The sequence below is a fragment of the Corylus avellana genome, chromosome ca3 (genome assembly GCF_901000735.1).
Source record: "Corylus avellana chromosome ca3, CavTom2PMs-1.0".
Taxonomy (NCBI): domain Eukaryota; kingdom Viridiplantae; phylum Streptophyta; class Magnoliopsida; order Fagales; family Betulaceae; genus Corylus; species Corylus avellana.
This window is the reverse complement of record NC_081543.1, coordinates 1,754,818-1,776,631: the sequence shown is the minus strand read 5'-3', so window position 1 is coordinate 1,776,631 and position 21,814 is coordinate 1,754,818. Positions and strand designations below refer to the sequence as shown.

The 21,814-nt window shown below is 37.2% G+C and overlaps 3 protein-coding genes across 4 annotated transcripts; all 3 read right to left on the bottom strand.

Moving 5' to 3' along the window:
- Positions 1–64: 64 nt before the first annotated feature.
- LOC132173989 (3-oxoacyl-[acyl-carrier-protein] reductase 4-like) lies at positions 65–3,720 on the bottom strand. Its single transcript, XM_059585707.1, has 11 exons — positions 3,407–3,720; positions 3,163–3,305; positions 2,572–2,625; positions 2,268–2,348; positions 2,149–2,194; positions 1,974–2,068; positions 1,851–1,883; positions 1,132–1,266; positions 814–907; positions 332–414; positions 65–241 (listed from the first exon to the last, which is right to left on the bottom strand). The coding sequence occupies exons 1-11, from the start codon at positions 3,543–3,545 to the stop codon at positions 209–211; spliced, it is 936 nt and encodes a 311-aa protein (XP_059441690.1). The 5' UTR covers positions 3,546–3,720; the 3' UTR covers positions 65–208.
- A 673-nt stretch (positions 3,721–4,393) lies between these two features.
- LOC132173987 (transcription factor GTE10-like) lies at positions 4,394–11,464 on the bottom strand. 2 transcript variants are annotated; one of them, XM_059585704.1, is made up of 11 exons: positions 11,286–11,464; positions 9,226–10,576; positions 9,072–9,120; positions 8,805–8,963; positions 6,196–6,269; positions 6,021–6,090; positions 5,829–5,909; positions 5,633–5,748; positions 5,456–5,522; positions 5,200–5,330; positions 4,394–5,114 (listed from the first exon to the last, which is right to left on the bottom strand). In XM_059585704.1, exons 2-11 carry the CDS (start codon positions 10,543–10,545, stop codon positions 4,866–4,868), a joined length of 2,316 nt encoding a protein of 771 aa, XP_059441687.1. In that variant the 5' UTR covers positions 10,546–10,576; positions 11,286–11,464; the 3' UTR covers positions 4,394–4,865. The 2 variants fall into 2 exon arrangements, with proteins under 2 accessions (XP_059441687.1, XP_059441688.1); XM_059585705.1 differs by having other exon boundaries at positions 9,078–9,120; positions 9,226–11,464.
- A 3,525-nt stretch (positions 11,465–14,989) lies between these two features.
- LOC132175631 (uncharacterized) lies at positions 14,990–16,532 on the bottom strand. The gene has a single exon (XM_059587633.1). The coding sequence runs from the start codon at positions 16,173–16,175 to the stop codon at positions 15,270–15,272; it is 906 nt and encodes a 301-aa protein (XP_059443616.1). The 5' UTR covers positions 16,176–16,532; the 3' UTR covers positions 14,990–15,269.
- Positions 16,533–21,814: the final 5,282 nt, after the last annotated feature.

Sequence of the window (21,814 nt, the reverse complement as noted above, 5' to 3'; positions counted from 1 at the left end):
CAAATTATTGTCTATCGACGTGTACTTCCATTCCTCAATTCTATAATTGGAAGAAGAAAAAAAAACACACAAACACAAACAAAATTTTTCTATTCCGCTCCTCAATTACTGCTACAAACCACAAGATATCCAAGATAAAATTTTGATTAGCAGGCGTTTTTTCAGCGAGATGAAGCTGGCAAGACTCTAGAGTTTGGGACTCGGCCATCTACATCACCATTCCTCCATCAACAGTAAAGACCTGCAAGAAAGAGTAGATATACATTAAGTGGTGGCAAGTTCCAGTGTAAAGAAATAATAAAAAATATGTATATCATTTACCAAACATTACCTGCCCAGTAATGTAGCTGGCAGCTGGATTAAGTGCCAAGAATTCCACCATTCCAGCAACTTCTTCAGGTTGGCCATATCGCCCTGCAAGGACAGTTCAAAAGTATAGATTAAGAGCACTCTCTCCAATTTGTTTTGAAGCATTTCATTTTTGCACAAACATCTTAGAGGATCTGGCTTTGATTATCAACCTATTTAAACCTCTGGGACAAATCCTGAACAGCAGAAACATGTGGAACTCTAATACAACCGAACCCCTGATTAAAATCACCAACAGATTGAAACAACGAATGGGCTGTATGCTTAATCAGCAATATAACATCATTGTTCCGTTACTTGTAATGTTTTTATTTCTCATAAATAATTCTCAGTAATTACAATAGGTTCATATAATGTTCCAAAAATTTGTAGAGATGTAGGCAATTTCAATCACACAGTAACACAACCATTAACCTTAATAAGTTAGTTATCTTTTGATCTCACCTAAGGGGATAGTCCCCAAGATTTTCTTCTCTATGTCTTCTCCAAGCTTGGCAGTCATATCAGAGGCAATAAACCCTGGAGCCACAGCATTAACCTAAGAAGCAAGAAAAGCTTTACTTAGTTGCATTGCGACAAGGGGATGGAATACAAACATGTGGGCAAATACCAACTAAAAGAACAAATTTTTTTTTTTTTGATAAGTAAGTAGCTGACTTTATTAAAACTAAAAGAACAAATTATACTTCATAGAACTGAAAGCATCTTGTTGTATGTATGCCTTGTAATTTAAACATTAAGCTATTATTCCTAGATACTCACATTAATGTTCCTGCTTGCATATTCCTTTGCAACACTCTTTGTAAAGCCAATTACCCCGGCTTTTGCAGCACTGTAGTTGGCTTGTCCAGCATTGCCAACCAGACCAACAACAGATGCTATATTGATTATTCTTCCCTGCAAAAAAAAAGAAAAAAAAGGAGGAGACTCAGAGGAATGGAAGCAATAGAAGAATGACCAGGGTCCAGGACAAATATTTCAAGCAAAACTATCTTGAAACTTCAATTGCATAAATGAATACTGGTAAAATCAAACAACATCAGATGAAGCCTGGTTTAAATGCACGGATGAGCTGACAATGTTCCCCCTTTGTGGCTTGTTATTGGAGTCTATATACAAAGATTAGCCATTGTTTTTTCTTATTAGTTGGGAGTTACCTTCCAACTTCCAAGGTCCAAATTCTAGGGATGCTACTTCAGGAATGAAGGCACTGTTCTAGACATCAGCAAACTATCAATGCTGAAATAGATTCATTGAAATTGAAAATTGAAATTGAGGCTGGAAGCTGACCTACAGCCATCTCCAGCTCCCCTATCCCCACTAAAGTTGATCTATTCATATTGATCTTTGTGTATTTCAGTTGTATTGTTTTTTAATACTATTAAGTGATGTCTCTTTTCCATTGTTTTGAGATAGTAGAAATTCATTTGTTTAAATCATTTGTCTCTATCGTCACAAAAGAAAGCCCAGATGATGATTACCTTCCTCTTTTTCATCATAATCTTGGCTGCAGCCTGCAAAATGTATTAGCAATGCAGGTCAAAATCAGAGAGCTAAGCTTGAAATCTCAAATGCTGAATAATCAATCTCCTGAACGTGCACACCTGTGTGCAGAGAAATATTCCAGTAAGATTCAGATCAATAACCTCCTGCCATTGGGACTTTTTCATTCTCATCAATAACCCATCACGTGTTATTCCTAAAAGAAATGCCAAACATCAGTACAAATTTTTTTTAAAAAAATAAAGAATGTAATAGAATAAGTGATATGCAATTAACCTGCATTATTTATCAAGACATCAACTGTTCCCCATGCGTCAACCACCTGTAAAAATGAGAATTGAAAGTCTTCGCAATGCAAGCAATAAGTACACCAACAATAAATAGCATTTGCTTACAGTTTTAATCATTGATTCTACATCTTCTTCTTTTGAAACGTCACCCCCAAAAGTAAGAGCTTGACCGCCACATGCCTCAATCTGCAAGATAAGACATAACACATTAACACCCGTGTGATTTCATGAGTACTTAACCACTTGGTGTTGTCAGCATAGCCACTTTTAACAGTTATAAGCAAAATCTTATTGTACAGACATCCCAGGTGGCTGGAACTCATAAGCAATCAGCAGTGGAGACAGAAAATCAATCACTATAAGTATGGACATATAAGTACAAAGAACCCCAAAAAAAAAGTCTACACACCTCCTTGGAAACTTCTTCAGCCTCCTTTGATGCCCTTGCATAATTTATGAGGACCTGTAACAGTATGGTCAAGTCCAAAATCACCGAGGAATCGAATGGGATAAGAGATATTCACCACTAGAACTCTTACAAAGCTTGATAATGAGCATGATCGACCCCCTTCACCCATCACTCAATTCTCACTATAACTAGCAAGTAATAACACTCATCATTTTATACATATAATTTTGATCGAAAACCAAAATGTCAATATAATTCCCGCGGTTATTTTTTTGGCATGAAACAATCTCACACAAAGCCACTGTACTGCCATAAGAAGCAGTGAATTAGAGATAATCCAAAAAATTAAAATAATAATACCGCCCAAATTACTTGTATATGTGAGGCAAACAGCAAGAAAAGCTGGTTTTGTTATATTCTATCTACTCTACAATACATACGTTATACGTTCGAGCGTGTGTATGTATGTATATCTGCAATTTTCTATACCATAACTCTCATCAAATTAATTGCTAAAAACCCTCTCTTTATGCGCAAACCCGGAATTAACAGCTGCGATCGTTAGAGAATGAGAGAGAGAGGATGAGAGACCTTACAACCAGCTTTGCCGAGAGTCAAAGCAATGGCCTTGCCGATGCCTCTAGAAGCTCCGGTGACGACAACAACAGGACCTTCCACATTCCGAGCAACGTCTACACTCGATTTCTCAACCGCTGCAACCTCAGCTCTCACTCCTGCACAGCATTTCAGCACACACACATACATGAATAGTTATAAATGACCTAATTTAGAAGGACTGGAAATTCAAAAGGAGAGAACAAGAAACGTGATTTACCAGAGGAAAAGGAGGAGGTTGTGAATCGGCGAGGCGATCGGAGAGAGGCAGAGAGCGGGGGGCAGAGATGGATGCGAGAGAATCGGGCGAGTTTCGCTGGAGCTCCGGCGGCGGTGAAGGCGATGGTGGCGGCAGCCATTGAGAATCTGAGAGACCGAAGGAGTGTCGTCGCCAGAAAGAGAGAGAGAGAGAGAAAGGGATTTGGGTGTAGCTCAGCTCGCTCGGAAGCTTCCGATGAGTAAGCAAAAGCTCTCCAAGTGGCGAAGAGACATTGACTGGGGACTGGGGAGATGGTGGGGAGTGTGGTTTTTACTCCGGGTCAGATTTCTTAATCAAATACTTTGGATAATAAACATCGAGTTGATAAAGATAATAAATATTATTATTCTTAATTAAAAACATTTTAGATTTTAACACCTCAATATCTATGAAGATATTATATAAAATGATAATTCTGAATTATTTAATTAAATATATTTTTGAAATAGAATTATCTAAAAAATAAATTCGTCGAAACATTTGAGCCTTTTTCGAGATCAAAATATGTGCCCCAGGTGCAAGTCGAGCAAGCAATTGAAGAGGTCCCTTAATGGAGTCCATGTGTTAAAAATTTCAAAACGACTTTAACCCTTTTTGCAATTCCTAAAACCTCTAACCACACGCCTAGGGAGATTAACAGTTAACGATTAACCGCCCAAAGTGTATTATATATATATATATATATATATGATCTTACCAAATTCTTCACTATGGTTTAGAAAACCTGTTTCTTTATTTACAGCATCTAAACAAAAGAAAATTAATTTTTTTTTTTAAAAAAAAAAATGTTGATTTGGTAAATACAAAGGCACATTCGTAGTTTCATTCTTTTAAGCATAATTAGAATATTTCCCTTGATATCCAAAAGGACTTTTTGGCTGCATGCACTAAATTTGCTGAATCCATTCTAGTGTTGTTGCTTTAATTAAAAATCGTGGCTTGTGACAATGTCAGGAAGAAGTGAGCAAATGCCATTTTCTTTGGGCTTTGAATATTTTACAATTGTTGCACATCTAAAAGTAACACATGACAGACTACATATATGAATTTCCATTTTTACAGACAAAAATTGAATTAATCCTGATTGGTACAGCTCTTCTTCTATCAAAAACCCAAAAGCACATCCTCCTTCATGGGTGACAAAGCAATCTTTATACCAATACGTTCCAAAACCTCTCACACCACATCCCAATCCACAACCAAATATTTATCATATTGAACCCAAACCCAAATTTCACCAAACCCATAGCTGCTCACCCACCATGCTTGTGGCATTCCATCTTCAGTTCAAAGGTATGAGCCCACCATCAAACAGGAGATTGGCTCAGAAAGCCAGATCCAAGGTGCATGCATGGTCAGTGTTCCACTGGCTGACCATTTTCAAGTCTCACTCATAGAAAGAAATTTACCGATCAATCGATCAATCGATTTCTCCTTCCTCGACGTCGATTGCTGGTTCTGGAGCACTCTCCAGTGGTTCAACTTCTTCCTCGTCTTCCTCATCATCTGCCTTCATGTATAGTCCAAGTTGTTCCAAGGGGTTACTAGTGCCCTGAAGTGTGAAACTACCAAACCCATCTTGACAAACGTCTGGGATTGTCTCTTCAGTGAAACTTGGCAGGTGTTCCAAGAATTGACTGTTCTCATTGATATCAACGGTCTTCTCCATCTGCAGAAACGCCATAAGCTTTTCAGTACAATAAAGAAAGGATATTGCAGTTTGCTTTCGCAACATGATGATCTGTTCGCCTTACCTTCAGCAAGGCCTGACGTGCAGCTTCTCTCTCTAGTTCCCTTTGCCTTTTAATTTCGGCAGCGGCTTCAGCTTCAGCCTTTCTTCGAAACTCTTCAGCAGCCTTGGCTTCAGCTTGCAATCGAGCTTTTTCTAATGACAATACAAGTATAAGATCAATATCTGGAATAGCTCAGTGGCTGATTAGAATCAACTCCAAGCAGACAAAATGCACATTGATCACATAGAAGTGATGTTCAAGGTTAGTGCTTGCAAACCTTGTTTCTGTTTCCTTTCAAGTTCCTCTCTCTCGAGTCGTAGTTTTTCAGGATCACCCTTTTCACCCTGAACCCAACAAGTATCAAATAACTAACAAAATTCAAGTAGAAGATGCCATAAAACTTAGGCATGTACATCTACAAATAAATAGTAGCAATCCAAAGAGTGCAACAAACCTTTTCAAGTGCCTTTTTTTGAGCTTTAAGTATGGTGTCAGCAAAACGACTCCTCAATAAAGCTGCACGATAAAGCTTGTCGGGGGAGACTTGCCTCTCAGATGGAGCACTCTCCGCTATAATGTTACATCAGGAAGGGGTGAGATGATGCCCCAAAACTAACAGCAGATAGTTTTCTTCGTGATTTCATGCTTACCCTCTTGACGACCATCTGCCTCGGCAGAAATTGGCTTGGACTGAGAATCCTGCTCAACTAGCCCCACCCCATCTATTGAAGCTGCAAAATAAATAGGAAAGCAAGCTTCAGAATACTGGCTGAGACAATTATTCCAAGGAGAAGATAATTGCCACCACTTCAAAATCCAAGCACATCAACCTATGAACTCACTATTTTCAACTTCAGAATCACCAAGATCGCTTTTCTTTTGATCTAAATTTGCTACAGAACCCAAGTTTTCCTGCCACAAGAAGAAGAGATGAGAAAAAATCTCTACCGAGAGAGAGCACGAAATTTCATTTCATAATATTCCTACCAAGGTTCTTTTCAAGATTTTAGAATATACCTTAACAGCAGTAACAGGAACTGAAGCTTTAGCAGCAACTGATTCACTTCTAGATGAACTGCCTGAATCCGAATCTGTAAATTAAAAAGTAACATATAAAACAAATACCTATGAGATTTTTTTTATATATACAAGTAACCAAAATTTCATTAAAAAGCGCAAAAGACGCAATTCAAGTGTATACAAGACAAACACCTAGCTAACAAAATACCGAGGAGATTTTAAAACAATGAGGGTTGTATGACATTTGTGCTGAAACACCACAATAGATTCAAGAATAAGTTTATTTAACATAAAAGACCATATAAACTGTATATCGTCATATGCCCAATAGCAACATGAATAAGTATTCCTCAAAAAAAGAAAAAAGAGCAACATGAAGAACCGAAACAAATACATCATTACCAGCAGGAATACCAATAATAAGAAAACCACAGTGAGTCCTAAGCCCTGCATCTGATATCCAAGTGGAGCTACTAGAGGAATTGAAAAAAGAATCAAATGTGAGACAAGCTCCTAGGCTAATTACTTGATGCCCATAAGCGACGTCATACGGAAAAAAAAAATGAAGAGATCCATAGAATGGCGGAGGCAAATAGAACTTTTGCACATTTTCGTTAATCCATGAACATGATAGGATCTATATAGACAGACCCAACACAATATGTGCACTGGCCACACCTTCATAACTCCAAATACCCGTATTCATTATAATCCCTCTTGTGATACTCCAACAACCCCATAAATTGATTATTCCTAAACGAGTCATTAAGGGTATATAACACATTGTCTCCACATTGTATTTGGGTGGGTGGGGCAATAAGTGAAAATAATCATAACCTAAGGCTCCATTTTGCTTTGACGTAAAAATGTTTTCTGTATTTTTATATGTTAAGTGCAACTGAAAATACTTGAAAGAAAAACTTTTCATGGTTAACAAAACATTATACCCACAGAGACAGAAGATGAAGAGTAACCCATAATTCAGACGAAGCCCGTGCCCCACCCCCACCCAAAAGAGTAAACAAAATCCAATAAACTCAATAGAGTAAACAAAATCCAATAAACTCAATACATCCCAGGGAGAAATTTCAAGTACAAGCATATGAAATGTCCAGTAAAGTCATTTCATGGCCACAAGTCCCACATCACTAAACCCGGGGCCATTAAGGCTAGATGCATAGGAACACTCAAACTTAGACCGATACCAATCTGTCAATTGAGCAGCTTATAACCAAGATGTCAATGGCCCAATGGTGCATGATTTTTGTCCTGTGTTACTGGATTAGGGTATAACACGTGGCTAAGAAACCATGTGCCCATTTGAAGGCTTTAACATATATTTTACTCATTACTTCCCAACATTCAGGTTAAAATAATTACACGACTGAACAAAAAAATTGTCTTGTCACATGACATCACAGCCTTTTTTTCACTATCATGCAATTATTTGTTAATCTGAACAATACCACAGTATGGCAACACAATTCACCATGTTACAGACAGCTCCAGATCCAAGCAAGAAGACATGCTAGAAATAACAAGCAAGTGTCAACAAAACCAATACGCCCTTATTCTGACACAAGATGACCAAAATTACCCAAAACCAAAACTTCAAGGAAGAAACTACAAAGTGGGGGCAGTGTGCCACCCACCCTCAATCAGAGTGACCAGACCTGCACATAAACAAGAGGGCAGATTGGGATGCTCAAAGGGAGAACGGATTCTGAGCTGCACAAAAAGGAAGACCGGTTCCACTATCTCAAAAACATGGAGTTCTAAAGGGTCCAACTATCTCATCCCATAAACATGAATTTCTAAAGGGTTCCCGACACTCTCTCTGAGAGGAGTTATTGGATGTAAATCCCACCAGAAAGTTTTAACGGCATCGGTTTCCCAAAAATATACACTTTGAAAACATTCATTTTTTTTTTCAATCACAAGTAGATGTGATGCAGAAGCCATTCCCAGAACCCTATGGGTTGAAAGAAAAAATTTTCCCTTTCCGCGGACAAAATAGATATACATGTAGTGAGCTAGCAGGAAAACATACTTTGGAACGCAGGCATCCACTACAACACCAATGAGACCCTAACACCTAGGCTAGTGTCATCTTCAGCTAAAGAGATTCCCAAATATGTGACATGAGTCGACACAATCACATTTTCATGTCAGCTTTGGTAGGTAATGACCATATCGTGCGAATTTAACATTAACTAAAATTATTTGTTAAGGTGCAAAACAGACTTCACAAAGGCATAGACTAGCCTGAAAATACCAAGTTTCGGTAAATGACAGGGCACATGAAAAACCATAGCCTGCGTTGTTCGTTTCAGGGCGAGAAACAGTTTAGGCCATAATCCAGAAGAAAAAAGGGGGGGACGGGGTGTAGCAAATTTAAAATTTCGCATGAGAAAAATATGTTTTAAAGTATGCATTAAAAATGTAAAGTAGTACATGATATTTTGAATCATGTCTCTCAACAGAATCCTTATCAGAACTGGATATGCATAAACAGCAAAATCCTACACTCCTTTCTCCAAACTCCACTAAATCAAGAACATATTGTAAATTTGAAAAACACATATAGGGCATGCAGAAGCACGAACCACTGGATGAAGAGCCCGATTCACTACTGGAGCTACTTGGACTGCTGCATTTACTGTTTCTATTGGCTGCATCTTTCTCTATCTCCACTGGAGGGTAGCTTGAAACAGGCGGATCATTACCGCCGACGATATCTACATCCTCATCAACCTGGTCATTGCCTGAGAATATGAATGAAATGTGATTTAAAATGGTCCTGACAAGATATGCATGTCAACCTATTCATCATATGAAGTTGCATGGAGAAGAAATAGTAAAAAAGAAAAAACCTTTACATAGTTGCATTGATGAATTGCTAACCCCAGACTCATTAAGAAGCTGCAGCAAGAAAAGCATGGAGTTATCGGATATAAGTTGAAAATATTAAATGAGAAATTGCTTCACACAGGAAGACAAACACAAGCTAGAGAGAAATAGAGCTACCTCAATTTCACAAGGTTCGGCTTTTTCCTGGTTTATCTGCCTCGCCAGCATATAGTCATCTAAAAGCTTCCTTAGTTTGAACAGGGTATCATCACTGAGAGCCCCAATATCAATCTCAATCTCTTCCTCGTTGGCTTGCCCAGCACTCTGTTCTTTTAAGAAATCAACAATACTTTCAGGCAACTCTCCCAACAAAGCCTCCAATTCTGTGCTCAGTTTCAGCCTCTCTTCACCAGTCATTATCTGCCTAACAGGCTCTGGCTTAACACTAGCGTCATCCCGTGGGATGGTTTTCTTCCTTTTTGCGGGTGGAATTTGCATAGTTATTTCACTTTCTATATGATCACCGGCTCTTGAAGGCACTGATTGCTCATCAGTGGTCACCGGAAGCTTCTTCTCAATAGCTTTCATTCTTGCTTCAAAGTATTTACCGAGTGTTTTGGCCATAAAATGTACATCATTTCCTGGTGGGTTGTAAGTCATAGCATTTGCAAAAGTAAGCCGCACATCAGCAGCAAACTCCATTGGGCTTGCATATTCACCTGAAGTCATCTTACTCCTCACGGTGCCCAAATCCATTGGATGCTTAATAACAGTGAAATAATCTGGAATATTCAACTTCACAACATCCACTGGTTCATTGAAAACCCAACCAAACTGATGTGACCTCATGTTTTCTAGCAACATCTTACATTTTTCCATCAACAAAGCATTTGAAGTGCTCACTACTGCAGCCAGTTTTGTCGGTTCAAAACGCCCAGATGAACTTTTTTTAGCTCGAGAACCATTCCGCGCCACAGGAGCCTTTCTCTTACCAAGTGGGGCCAATACTTCAGATGACCTCTGAAAACTCTCTAGCGGAGGCCTCTTTTTCCCATCACTGCAGCTCCTTATATCACTAGATGGGGACAATACAACAACATTTGAACTCAGACTATCAACTTTCCTCTGAAGGGTACGGACCTGTTCAAGTTCCATTTTCAACCTTAATTCCAAATCCTTCCTTTCAGACCGTGACATCTTAGAAAATGACAAAACTTGCATAGGTACAACAAAACCATCATAACCATCCGTGTTCAAGCTAATGCATTTCCTCTTTGGGGCGTAGGAATCCTCAGAAACCGTCATCTCCGTCTCAACCCGCCCAGAGCTACCGAGCCCTTCTGATTCACCCATTGTCTCAACCGCATGCCGGTAATCCGATACAAAACCAGTCGAATGTCCTTTAGAGTACTTCCGTGACTTCCCCATCATTTGTGAAAGCATACACTTCCTCGATTCCTTCTGTCCAGTGAAGTCTATGGGAACAGTTGGTGCCATAAGATAAACCCCCAATAACAGCACATATCAACTGTGACAAAAAGCAATGCCCTCCGGATCAATCTTAGAAAATCCTATATTTCCAAATCTGATAAATCATGCAAAAAGATCCAATTCAATTATCAAATTAAGATAAATCCCAATATTTCCATCATTACCCAATTGGCTTATTTTCCTGTATCTTCAAAAATGATCTCAAAAACAATACTTAAGCCGAAAACAGTGGCACTTGTTCGGTTCTCTTCAATAGCATTCCAGCTTGAAAAAATGCCAAATTTTTTATAAAAAAAATCCGTTACAATAGTGTTCTTCTTTATTCTCCAGCAATACCAAATTCAAAATCCACAAATTTTACAAGCTAAAATATAGTAGAACAATAAGCGATTTCAAGTGACAAAATGACAAATGACGATTGCGACCACCCTAACCACGACAAATTTCCTGACCCAATCCACGCAATGTAAACCCCCAGACCCTTACAAACCCCAAGAACAAAACCACAAACCCTAGAAAATTTTCGTTTTTTTTGGTCGGTCAATAACCCCAATAACCTCCTCTTTCTTGGTCTCAGATCCTACGCTCTGAGCGAACTCAACAAGATCGCAGCAAATAAAGAATTAGGAGAAAAACCTAAACCGAGAAGAGAACATAACCCTAGATCGAGAATAAACCCCAATCGAAGCTAAAGAAATTGCACGCACCGCACAACACAATGCGAGAAAACGATACAAAGTACAAACCCTAGAATTGCTTCGCAAGAGTCCAATTCAAAACCTGGATCTCCGAGCAGAGCCGTCTCCAAATGCGTGCAAACCACCAAACCCTAATCCCAAAACCCCTTCCTTCTTCGCTAACCTCCACAGCCAGCGAGACAGCGCTAGAGAGACAGAAGAGAGAGAGAGAGAGAACGAAAGCCTGCGATCGCTGGGCTAGTTCGTTGCCCTACTTAAAGGCCCGTAGGCCTCAATTTGCCTGCCGCTACTAGGAATATCATAGCCGTTCGTTTCCCCATTCGGTGACATCTGACGGTCTGAATTTAAACACACTGGTATTCGTCAGATCTGAATCTGACGAGGCCTGGACCTTCCCGGTCGAGCTGTGTTGATTTAATTAATCTAAATAATTTATTGCGATTTGAGGCGTCTGATGAGCACTCTCTCGAGTATGAAATATCGTTAAACTCGCGTTCTTATTGGATGTTTCCGGGTTTTAAATTCGAAGGAGAATACGTTCGTGGCTTCACTGGGCGAGTACCCCAAAATTTTCTAATCGAGAAAGTGAGCTGAGATTGCCGACCACGTGCTGGTCTTGACTTTTCACCGCCATCTGACGCGGCAAGTGAAGTACTTTTTCCGGGTGTTCACACGTGCTGATTTCAACGTGCCAGCTCAGGCTCAGATTTATCTTTAAGTTTTATGGGCCCGATCGACGTAAGACCGGCCCAAATCTATACTTCTCATGGGCCTAAAATTTTAAACAATATAGTAGCGTCTACATTATCAAATCTATTTCAAGGTTCTTAAATTTCAAATAGCAAAATTCTCTTTGCTGAATTTATATTTAAGTAGATAAGTACAAATATATCTAATATTACTTTTCTGGTTTCCAGAAGACTAATTATACCTATACCAACTAGAATTTTTTTTTCTTTTCTTTTTTTCTCTTGTTTCAATTATTTGTTCTTAACATTTTTGACCTTTTACAATGTAAATAATTCCAAAACACGTGCAATGTGTTTGCTAATTATAGCTCTATTAATGCCTGCTTTCAATTAGCTTGGTTTATTAATAGATGTGTACTTGTATGGTCCTCAAGAGGTAGCTCAATCGGCTGGGAATACATTTAATGAAGCAGAGGTCACTAGTTCGAATTCTCATCCCCTTCTTATGCGACATGTCAAAAAAAAAATGTGTACTTGTATGTAATTAGTGAAATTGAGACGTAAACATAAACAAGTATTTATTTGCAATCAATTTACAAGGAAAGTCAATTGCAATTGTACTTTATTAAAACATTAATCCCCCACTAAAGTGGTTTATTATGTCCTCTAAAGATTAAATGATATTTACAAAACCTTTCATTGGGTGTGGTGTCATTACAATTTTTAATAGAAATTTGACATATTATGTAAAAGCACCAAATATAATTGAGATGAAAAACACATATTTAATTCAAATCAATCAAATTGACTTTTCTATTCATTCTAACCAAACTCCTACCACTTACCACTGAACTCACTACCCACCTTCGAGGTCCTGACGTCAGAGTCTTCAAAATCAACCAAGATTAGACGGTGGCTCCAGTAGTTTTGTCGGTGATTTTGCCAATAGATATTGTCTACGATACTTTTTGTCAAGAGAATAAAACTTTTTTGGTGTGAATAACCATATTATTTTTATTTTTTCGTGTTTCAAGCTTAGATGTCTGCTTCTTATTTGATTGTACAAAACACAATTATCGGCCTAATTTGCCATATTGAATATGGGATATTATTTTTCATGCTATTCTTTAAAAATAAAAAAAAACTAAAGTAATTATTAACAACGCACCGCACAAATTTCATTTAGGACTAATGGTTCATATTCATGTATCGAGTTCAAATCGTTTTGAAACATAAGTATAAGATTATATAAATTAATTATAACTTGAGACATATAATTAAATAGGTCAAACCCATTAACCTAATTTAGGAATATGATAGTTCATATTCGTGTATTGAGTTCAAATGGTTTTGAAACATAAGTATAAAATTATATAAATTAATTATAACTTGACACATTTAATTAAACAAGTCAAACTCATTAACTCGCTAATTTTATATTGAATTTATATTAAATTTACAAATTATACCAAGAATTGCCGGCCTTGGTTTCCTCCATTGATAGTCATGTTTGTCATTTTCAATTGATAAAAGCAGGTACATTTGTACTTGCCTTTCAAAATCAACAATAAGATGAAGATTCGTGAATAATTTGAGGAGACAAAAAAAAAAAACCAGAACGGTCATTTATTAGCCAAACAGGAATGTTTTTATGATATATATATATATAATGTAATTACTATTTCAGAAGAAATTCTCTCAAAAGCCACCCGTCATACGGGTAAAAAGTTGGTGAGTAAAGGTGAGATGCTGTCGTCGCGACAACTCATCCACTTTAGTAGGAAAGATTAATTATTCAATAATACTCTTTAAACAATATTCTGATAGTAATACTATTTTCCTTTCTTTCTTTCTTTTTTTTTTTTAATAACCCTATTTATTTAGGTGATGTTTGATAAATGGATTAATCTAAACACTGTAGTTGATGTAGATTAATGTAAAATAGGTTGGCTTAGACATTGTAATTGATATAGATTGATGTGAAAAATAATAAGAATGTTTGGTATAAAAAAAATGAAAAAATGGTATAAAAAAGTAAAAAAATTTTGTTTTATAGTAATTTTTTTATTTAAATAATAATAAAAAGTGAATAATTTAATATAAAAAGTGAAAAAAATTAAAATGTTTTGATGTTAATTTTTTTTAAAAATTGTGATAAATAGTATCTAAGCCAATCCCAACCCTTTTACCCAACAAGGCCTTAATAATATTGAAAATAACAAAAAAGTAATCAATAAATTAAAAAAGTATACATCATATATATATAATATAAATATCAGAAATGCAGCGCTACGTGGTGCAATAAAGGGAAACCGGGGAAAAGAGTAAGACAGAAATGCAGCGCTACGTGGTGCAATAAAAAGAGAGTTGAAGAAGAAAACAGAGACTTAAAAGAGATGTGACTGTCCTGACTTCTGACACACAAGATTATTCAAAGATCTCTTCATCTTTTGAACTTTTACTCGCAACCCACCTGCTGTCTAATTTCCGGGAAAAATATCCAACTAGATATTCTCTCTCTCTCTCTCGCTGTGCTGCCATCTTTCCAAACTCCCAGTCAATCAATCAATGCCTCCAAAGCATCTTGCCGTTTAGCCTCTCCCAGCTCCATTTGCACCGAAATTAGATTTCTTCCTATTATTATTAAAAATATATATTTATGTAGAAAAATTGTGTGAATAGAATGTCCTTAATCTATAGTACTATGCGTAATTAATAGATATTAATTGAATAATCTGTCTGCAGAAAAATTAACCAGTCCATATATAGTATACAGACACCTATTTCTAGTACGTGTCTGTAGGTGTAATCAGTAACGAGTAAAGAAAGAAACAAACAAAATCACATGATGAGAAACACAGATCGAAACTATTAAAAACTACATACAACTTGGAACAGTCTCGGGACACTAAGAGACAAGAACGTGGAAGAACAGTAGAAAAGGCTAAAAGCAAACGCGAGTACGACAACGGCGCAAAAATATGCACGCTTTGTTAAAGATTAAATTAAATTAACATATGCCTCAAACCAACACAGGAGAGTAGCAAGAACGTGGAAGAACAGTAGAAAGAAGGCGAAAAGCAAATTAACGTAGATGATCAACGGTCCAAAAATGTTCACACTCAGCGAAGAACAAATGATATATACCTGATCAAACCAACGCACAGGAGTACGTACGCAAGAGATAAGAACGTGGAAAAACAGTGCAAAAGCTTAAAAGGAAAACGTACATCAAAAGCCTAAAAATATTCACAATTACGAAGGTAAGCATTAAGCAAAGCTACCAAAGCTTTAGTTCTTTTAAACGGCTTGGCTTGGTTTAGCTTGGCTATGGCTTGGCTTGTCACCGACCCAAACAGAGAGCAGCCTTAACGTCCAACCTCCATGCAAAACCACCGCCGTCCATTCTCCACACGTCACAAGGCAGCGTCAGAGAGCTCCGCTCCTTCCCACGCGTGTCGTACTGAACCACCCTCACCCTGCACGTGAAAGCCGAGTGCGTCAGACTCGGCACAGCAGTCTCCTCCTTCAACACCAACCACACCGTCAGGTGGCCCTGATTTCCCGCTGGGTCCACCCCCTGGTCCACCATCCTCCGGTACGCCTCATTCGTCCACGTCACCCTACCCAAACCGTCGGATACAAACCCGGGACACGTGTCCCTCCTCAGAGTCGTCCTCCTCTCCTCGTCTGTACGCCCCAGCCCATCCCCGTCCACCCACGTGTCCATCACACATTCCACTATCACGCAGGACCCCACCACCCACACCCCCGGCGGCATCGCCGCCATCCGATCTGACAACCCACCAAACCCCAACCCTTGCCCCACCTTATTATTCCCATCAAAGCTCAGCCCGTTCAGTTCTTCTCTCATCTCCACCTTCTTGTCAAGCTTCTCCCCCGGAGACACCCTCTCCGGCGATTCCCTTCGGTCCGGCGCCTCCGGCAGTAGCGGTAGAGTCACTACCTTCTCTTCCGGCGAAGCCTTTCTTTTCCTGTTGCACCGCTTGCTGTTAACAATATTATTATTGTTATTGCTATAATCTCTCGCGTACCTTCTCTTCCCTCTCCCGCTTTTGACGCACGCGTCAGCCTTCTCCGGCGTAGGACCTCCAGAAGGTGATCCTCCGGTGACCGGCTTCGGCGCGATCGGCCTGAACCTTAGCATTATCCTATCCACCTTGGACATATCGTAAACTCCACCGCCGTACCTCGATATTCCTATACAGCACCCTCCTCTCCCATCCATCACTGTCTTCCTGTCTCTCTATCTCTAGCACTCGGCTCTGTGTAGGTAATAGAAACGCACCAAATGTGGCTTGACAGGACCTAGTATTTTATAGGGTTGGCGAGGCGACACGTGTGAGAGCATACACGTGCGCCACAGTGAGGCGAACACCGCAGAGAAGGGATTGGTGGAACAAGGAAACGTGGCAGAGAAGGTGGGTCGGGTCCAGCTAAAGTTGGGGTTGTGATTGGGCCCCGTCAGAGGACCAATGGGAGAGCGAGAAGTGTCGGGAACCGAAGACACAGAGGGACACGTAGAGCTTCGAGTCTCGTGCAATGTGTTAGGATTCTTAGCTTCGAGGGTGTGAGTTTGAGTTCCAGAAGGAGGAACGTGGGCCAATGGGAGGTGGATAGGAAGGAGGGGCCCATGCGTTTATGAGATTTCTATTATTGGCAGAAAAAGTGCGACAAATGGACGGTTGATAACGATGTTGATGTTTCTGTGACGTTGGATTGGTGGAGAGGGAGACCATTTTTCTCTTGTCCCCGTGATTGGGGAATGGAAAAATAACTAGCTCTGTAGTTTCTCTCTTTATAGTACTGAATTAGCCTTGGGTTGTGCAAAATATGCCCTGAATGGTAATGGGTGTTTTCGGTAGGTGACCTTTGCCTGGTATAAAGGAACTGGATTTTTTTCATTTTTTTTGTTAGTTTGAACTATTGGAGTCGTGGAAGAATTTTTATGGTGTTTATTTGTTTTATCTAAACAAATATTTGAGCAATTTGAGACTTTTTTTTTGGAACTTGTAAACTCCGTAGATGACTAAAACTAAATCTAAATTTGAAAATGGAAAGTTGTGAGAGTTGCTTATTACTGGAAAGGACAGCCTTCTCATTTAAATTAAGTTAGAAGAACTTCTTCTAATTCAATCGATAAAAATAATATGTTTTATTTTTTATTAACATGTGAGATGCACATGCATCTCACTTGTGGTCAAAAGGCACTATCATTTTTTAAAATTAGATTGGAAAAAAAAACTATGTCCTATTGGAAGTTGGAATCAATCAGCCTGTGAACCTATCAACTCAAGAGCCCCGTGACCTTACGCAATTCCATAACTGGTTGGAAAAAACATTTTTGTCATAAACCCATGCGTACTTTTTAACAATGAACGTGAGAAACTTTAAGAACAGACATTTTGTCATATTAAAATAAAATACATATAAAAGTTATATGCTTTAAAGACAATGTCAATTTAATAGATTAAATTAAAAAATATATATTTTAACTCAAGTTGAAATTAATACTTCTATTTCCGTTTAGTTGTGGTTACTAACCAAAACGCAGATAATTAGATTGTACTTGGCACATTTAAAATCTTTTATATTGTAAATCTTTTATGAATTTGAAAATCTCAAATTTAAAAACAATTTTAGAAGATCTAAATCCTATAAAAATAATATACAATAAATTTTGGGAGGCTTAGTGGTAGTCAACTTCTTTCGTGGTTGGGACCATTTGGGTCCATTTAGAGTATTGGAGAAGCAACCTAGCCATAAAATATGAAGTTAGACGGTAAATTTATGTAGGATATTGTTGAGTGGTCTTGGGCTTCTCTCAACTCTAAAAGTTAGTTCAAGATGTGATATATTTCCTCGCACTTATAAAGTGACATCTAGCCCATTCCACAACTAATGTGGGATAATCCCAACAATCTCTCTCTCACACATCGGGCCCTAGGTAGGAGCAGCGACAACCCGTTTCTCCCGTGAACTGTTGGGCTGAGACTTGTTAATAAACCTGGGCTCTGATATTAGTGGTGGACGGTCTTTGGCCTATCTCAACCCAAAAACTAACTCAAGAGATGAAGCTTTCTCATCACACTTATAAAGTAACCACTACCCACTTACACAACTGATGTGTGATAACCCCAACAATCTCCCTCTCACATTTCGGGCCATGAGTCGAAGGAACGACAACCCGTTTCTCCCGTGAACTGTTGGGCCGAAACTTGTTAGTAAACATGGGCTCTAATATCGGCATTGGGTGGTCTTTGGCTTTTCTCAATCATAAAAGGTAGGTCAATAAGTGATGTTTTTCTTCACACTTACAAAATGACCACCAACCACTTTCACAATTGATGTGGGATAACCCCAACAGATATATCATCTCTCTACCAAATAGCCAGACAAAAAATAAGCTTTTGTTATAATTGTATGAATTGTATATACATTTACTTGCAAAGATTATGTCAATCAAGTCGGTTAAATCATCAGACCAATTGGTTCAATTTGTTGAACTGTGAACCGATCACATTTTCATATTATCTTATTCACATTTTCAATATTGATTAACAAAGATTATATTAATCTCGTTCGATGTATTGATCCAAATATTTAATCTTAAATATAATACATTTTCACAACGAGTTAGATTTTGAACATGGGATGATAGACTTTCAGTGGTCAAATGATTTGGCCTACCCACCATTTCCTCACTACTCATTTGGAAATTTGGAAGTGTTTCCTTTCTGGGGGAGCCGGGTTAGATTTCCAACACAGGAGGGCCCGGCTTGGATTTTCTTGGTATAACCTGACCAATAGGATGGCGCCAGATCATGTGGTTATTACTATTCCTTTGATGCCAAACTTGGCTTCTAGATTTCTGCCAAAGATCGTGGGCACTTTGAGAACCGAGAGCCTCTATTTTGTAGGCAAGTTTTTGATATTTATTATTTGGAAAAATTTCATTGAAAACCCTCGAATTTTTACTCGTTTTAAAATATTCCTCTTAAATTTGAAAATCTCTCAATTTAGTTTGCTAAACTTTTAATTGCTCTCAATTTGGACCCCTCCGTTAATTTTAGCCGTTAAAAATACAAAAAAAAAGAGACCAAAATATCCATATTTTTTAAAAATAAAAAAACATTTTGGAAGTTTGAATTTTATACAAAAGTCAGGGGTATAAATTTTTATGTAACGTTTAAAATCTGACGGAGATGTCCAAATTGAGAGCAATTAAAAGTTGAGGGAACTAAATTAAGAGATTTTGAAGTTTAGGGGATGTTTATCAAATCGAGTGAAAGTTTAGGGTCTTCAATGAAGTTTCCCCTTATTATTTAGACTATTTTTAGTTTGGATTTTCGGCAAATTTTCTTTTTATTTGAATCACTAATAATTCGAGAAAAAAAAAATTGATATGATTTTATCAGGCTTATTTATTTCAAGAGATGAGCAAGTTGTCCGGCCCAGACCTTTTCGACAGGTGAATCTTATAAAAGTTTCTCAAATTTACGAATCAAATTGTTAACAATTTAAACGTCTTTATCTAAAGCATCTCCACAATAATCAAACTCTTCATCTTGACCTTTGCACCAAAACTTTGTTGCGAATGAAAGAAAATGATGGCTAATAGAACAAACCTGGCATAGCATGACTAAATATGTGGTGTACAAATAATGCTACAAGAAATATTCATATCCTCTTGTGTGATGTAATTTTTAAAATTACTAATATTATAGCAAAAGTGAATAATGATTTATCATAAATTCAATAATAAATTTAAAAGCCATATCGATTTTAAGAACACACAAGGAAGACAAAGAGATATCATTTAGTATTACTCGTGGTGTAGACATGAGAGAAATAGTTGATTGGTAGGCATCGAATTATGATAATAAAGGATAATTTTGAATATGTTACAAATTAATTAAATAATTAAAATTATTGTTTTAAATTGTAATTCAGTTAAAAGATTTTATGTGTTGGATCTAAGCTTAAATGATCATTTAAATTCACTTGGATCTAAGTCAATATTACCACGGAAACTCGTCTATAATTATTTTGAATTATGCTTGCGTAAACTCTCTTTATGGTATGACGATTGTAAATTATAATTTGACATAAAATTATTGGTATTAATGATCACTGATCATATATATCCACGTTTCAATATCTTATCCTTAGACAATGACCATTAATATTTAAAAATTTGTTAGGAAATAATTAAACAAATAAAATATTTCATTATTTATTAGGCTTAATTATTTGGATCAAGATAAATGATAATTTATTGGAATATTATAACAAGTTAATTAATATTATTATATGTTGTTCAAGGTTCAATCAAACACATCATCTTCTCTTATTATTATTATTTTATGAGTCCTCTTCTAGATCTTTATTAACAACTATTATTATCCCCCCCCCTAAAAGGCCATCCTTTTAGGGTTCCTAGGGATGCTTTTATGCCACATAAATATTATGGATTGGGTTGGATAAACCAATTTATTTTATTAAACAGGTATACTGGCACGGGACAAAAGAAAACTAAAGCATAAATAATAAATCTACTTTATTATTATTATTCTCCTGCATCACATACCGACATGTATTTTTAGAGCGCATATATGATTCTCATGTGTTTTATTAAAATACATATAAAAAAATTACGTGCTAATTAATAGATTAGATTGGAGAAATTTTCTGCAAACCCAACCAGTGATCGAAAAACCAAACTCTATTCATCTTAGAATTCTATCCATGCTGCAACGTTATCCTGTCGTGTAGCATGTCTACCCGACGCGACCTGTATTGGTTGGTAGAGAGTGGAAGACTTTCTGGAGACAAAGACATGAGATAAGATGGACATGGAAAGTAAACAGCGTCATATGACTCATATGGCAGGACAATAATCTTAAATATCTTTCAGTTTCTAAATTTAGGTATATATCATAATTAGGTCATGTCGTCTGGATTCTGGAATATGTTGGGGGGACGATAGACCATTGATAGTTACGTAACTTACGTACACTGAATCCTGGATTATTGGTCTACATAACTTCACCGGGATATATGTATATTAATTGTATATAACATTCTAGAAACTATAAAGTTAGTTTTATATTAGAAATTATGAGCTGTTCTTATTAAGTGGGTTGATTATAAACGAGTTTATGAGAACTTAAGCCCTACACTGATTATTTGCCAAGTAAAATTGAGCTTTATAAACGAATTTAAGAAACTTTAATCATAATTTGGCTAGAGTTTTTAGTCTATTAACATATATTAGTAGGGCTTATTATAGTGCACGTTTCAACTAGATGGGGTGTATAGTCTCCATTAATTAGACGTCTCATGTGTTTATTTTTGTAGTCTCCATTTTGTGTAAACACATGATTTGATTTAGATGGGGCGATAATTTGTTTGTATCGCATGCCATAAGGGCAGTTTATATGAGATGGCATGTAAATTTCTACTTGTTCAGATACATAATCAAGCTATCTAAACACTTATTTAAACAAATAAAGGCTTACTTACCCTTTCACATGAATTGCTCGAGTATGATTGCTGCATGTCCCATCCATAATATGGTGTACTTGTATATATGTATAGGTTATACGTATAAATTTCCTTTAATGGCGGGTTTTTTATCTCTCTTTTTCTAGGCAACAAGGAAATAAAGGTTCCAAGAAAAAATCATTTCCAAGATTGATCCTAATAGAAAAAAAATATTGAAAATACTTTTAAAAATGTTATTGAAAATGACCAGTTTGCAACATGTGCTCAATGATTATTACCACTCCTTGAGATTTTAGTGGCAGCAGCTGATGGTGGATATCTTCAATGGCAGGTTGTTTGGTTGAGAATGATGGAGTATAA

Coding starts and splice junctions, on each gene's coding strand:
- LOC132173987 (XM_059585704.1), bottom strand. CDS start 10,545: ATGGCACCAACTGTTCCCATAGACTTCACTGGACAGAAGGAATCGAGG. Junction 8,964..9,071: donor ATCAATGCAACTATGTAAAG/GTTTTTTCTTTT, acceptor TCATATTCTCAG/GCAATGACCAGGTTGATGAG. Junction 5,910..6,020: donor TGATTCTGAAGTTGAAAATA/GTGAGTTCATAG, acceptor TTTATTTTGCAG/CTTCAATAGATGGGGTGGGG.
- LOC132175631 (XM_059587633.1), bottom strand. CDS start 16,175: ATGGATGGGAGAGGAGGGTGCTGTATAGGAATATCGAGGTACGGCGGT.
- LOC132173989 (XM_059585707.1), bottom strand. CDS start 3,545: ATGGCTGCCGCCACCATCGCCTTCACCGCCGCCGGAGCTCCAGCGAAA. Junction 2,069..2,148: donor TGTCTTGATAAATAATGCAG/GTTAATTGCATA, acceptor CATTTCTTTTAG/GAATAACACGTGATGGGTTA. Junction 1,267..1,850: donor TTATGATGAAAAAGAGGAAG/GTAATCATCATC, acceptor TTTTTTTTGCAG/GGAAGAATAATCAATATAGC.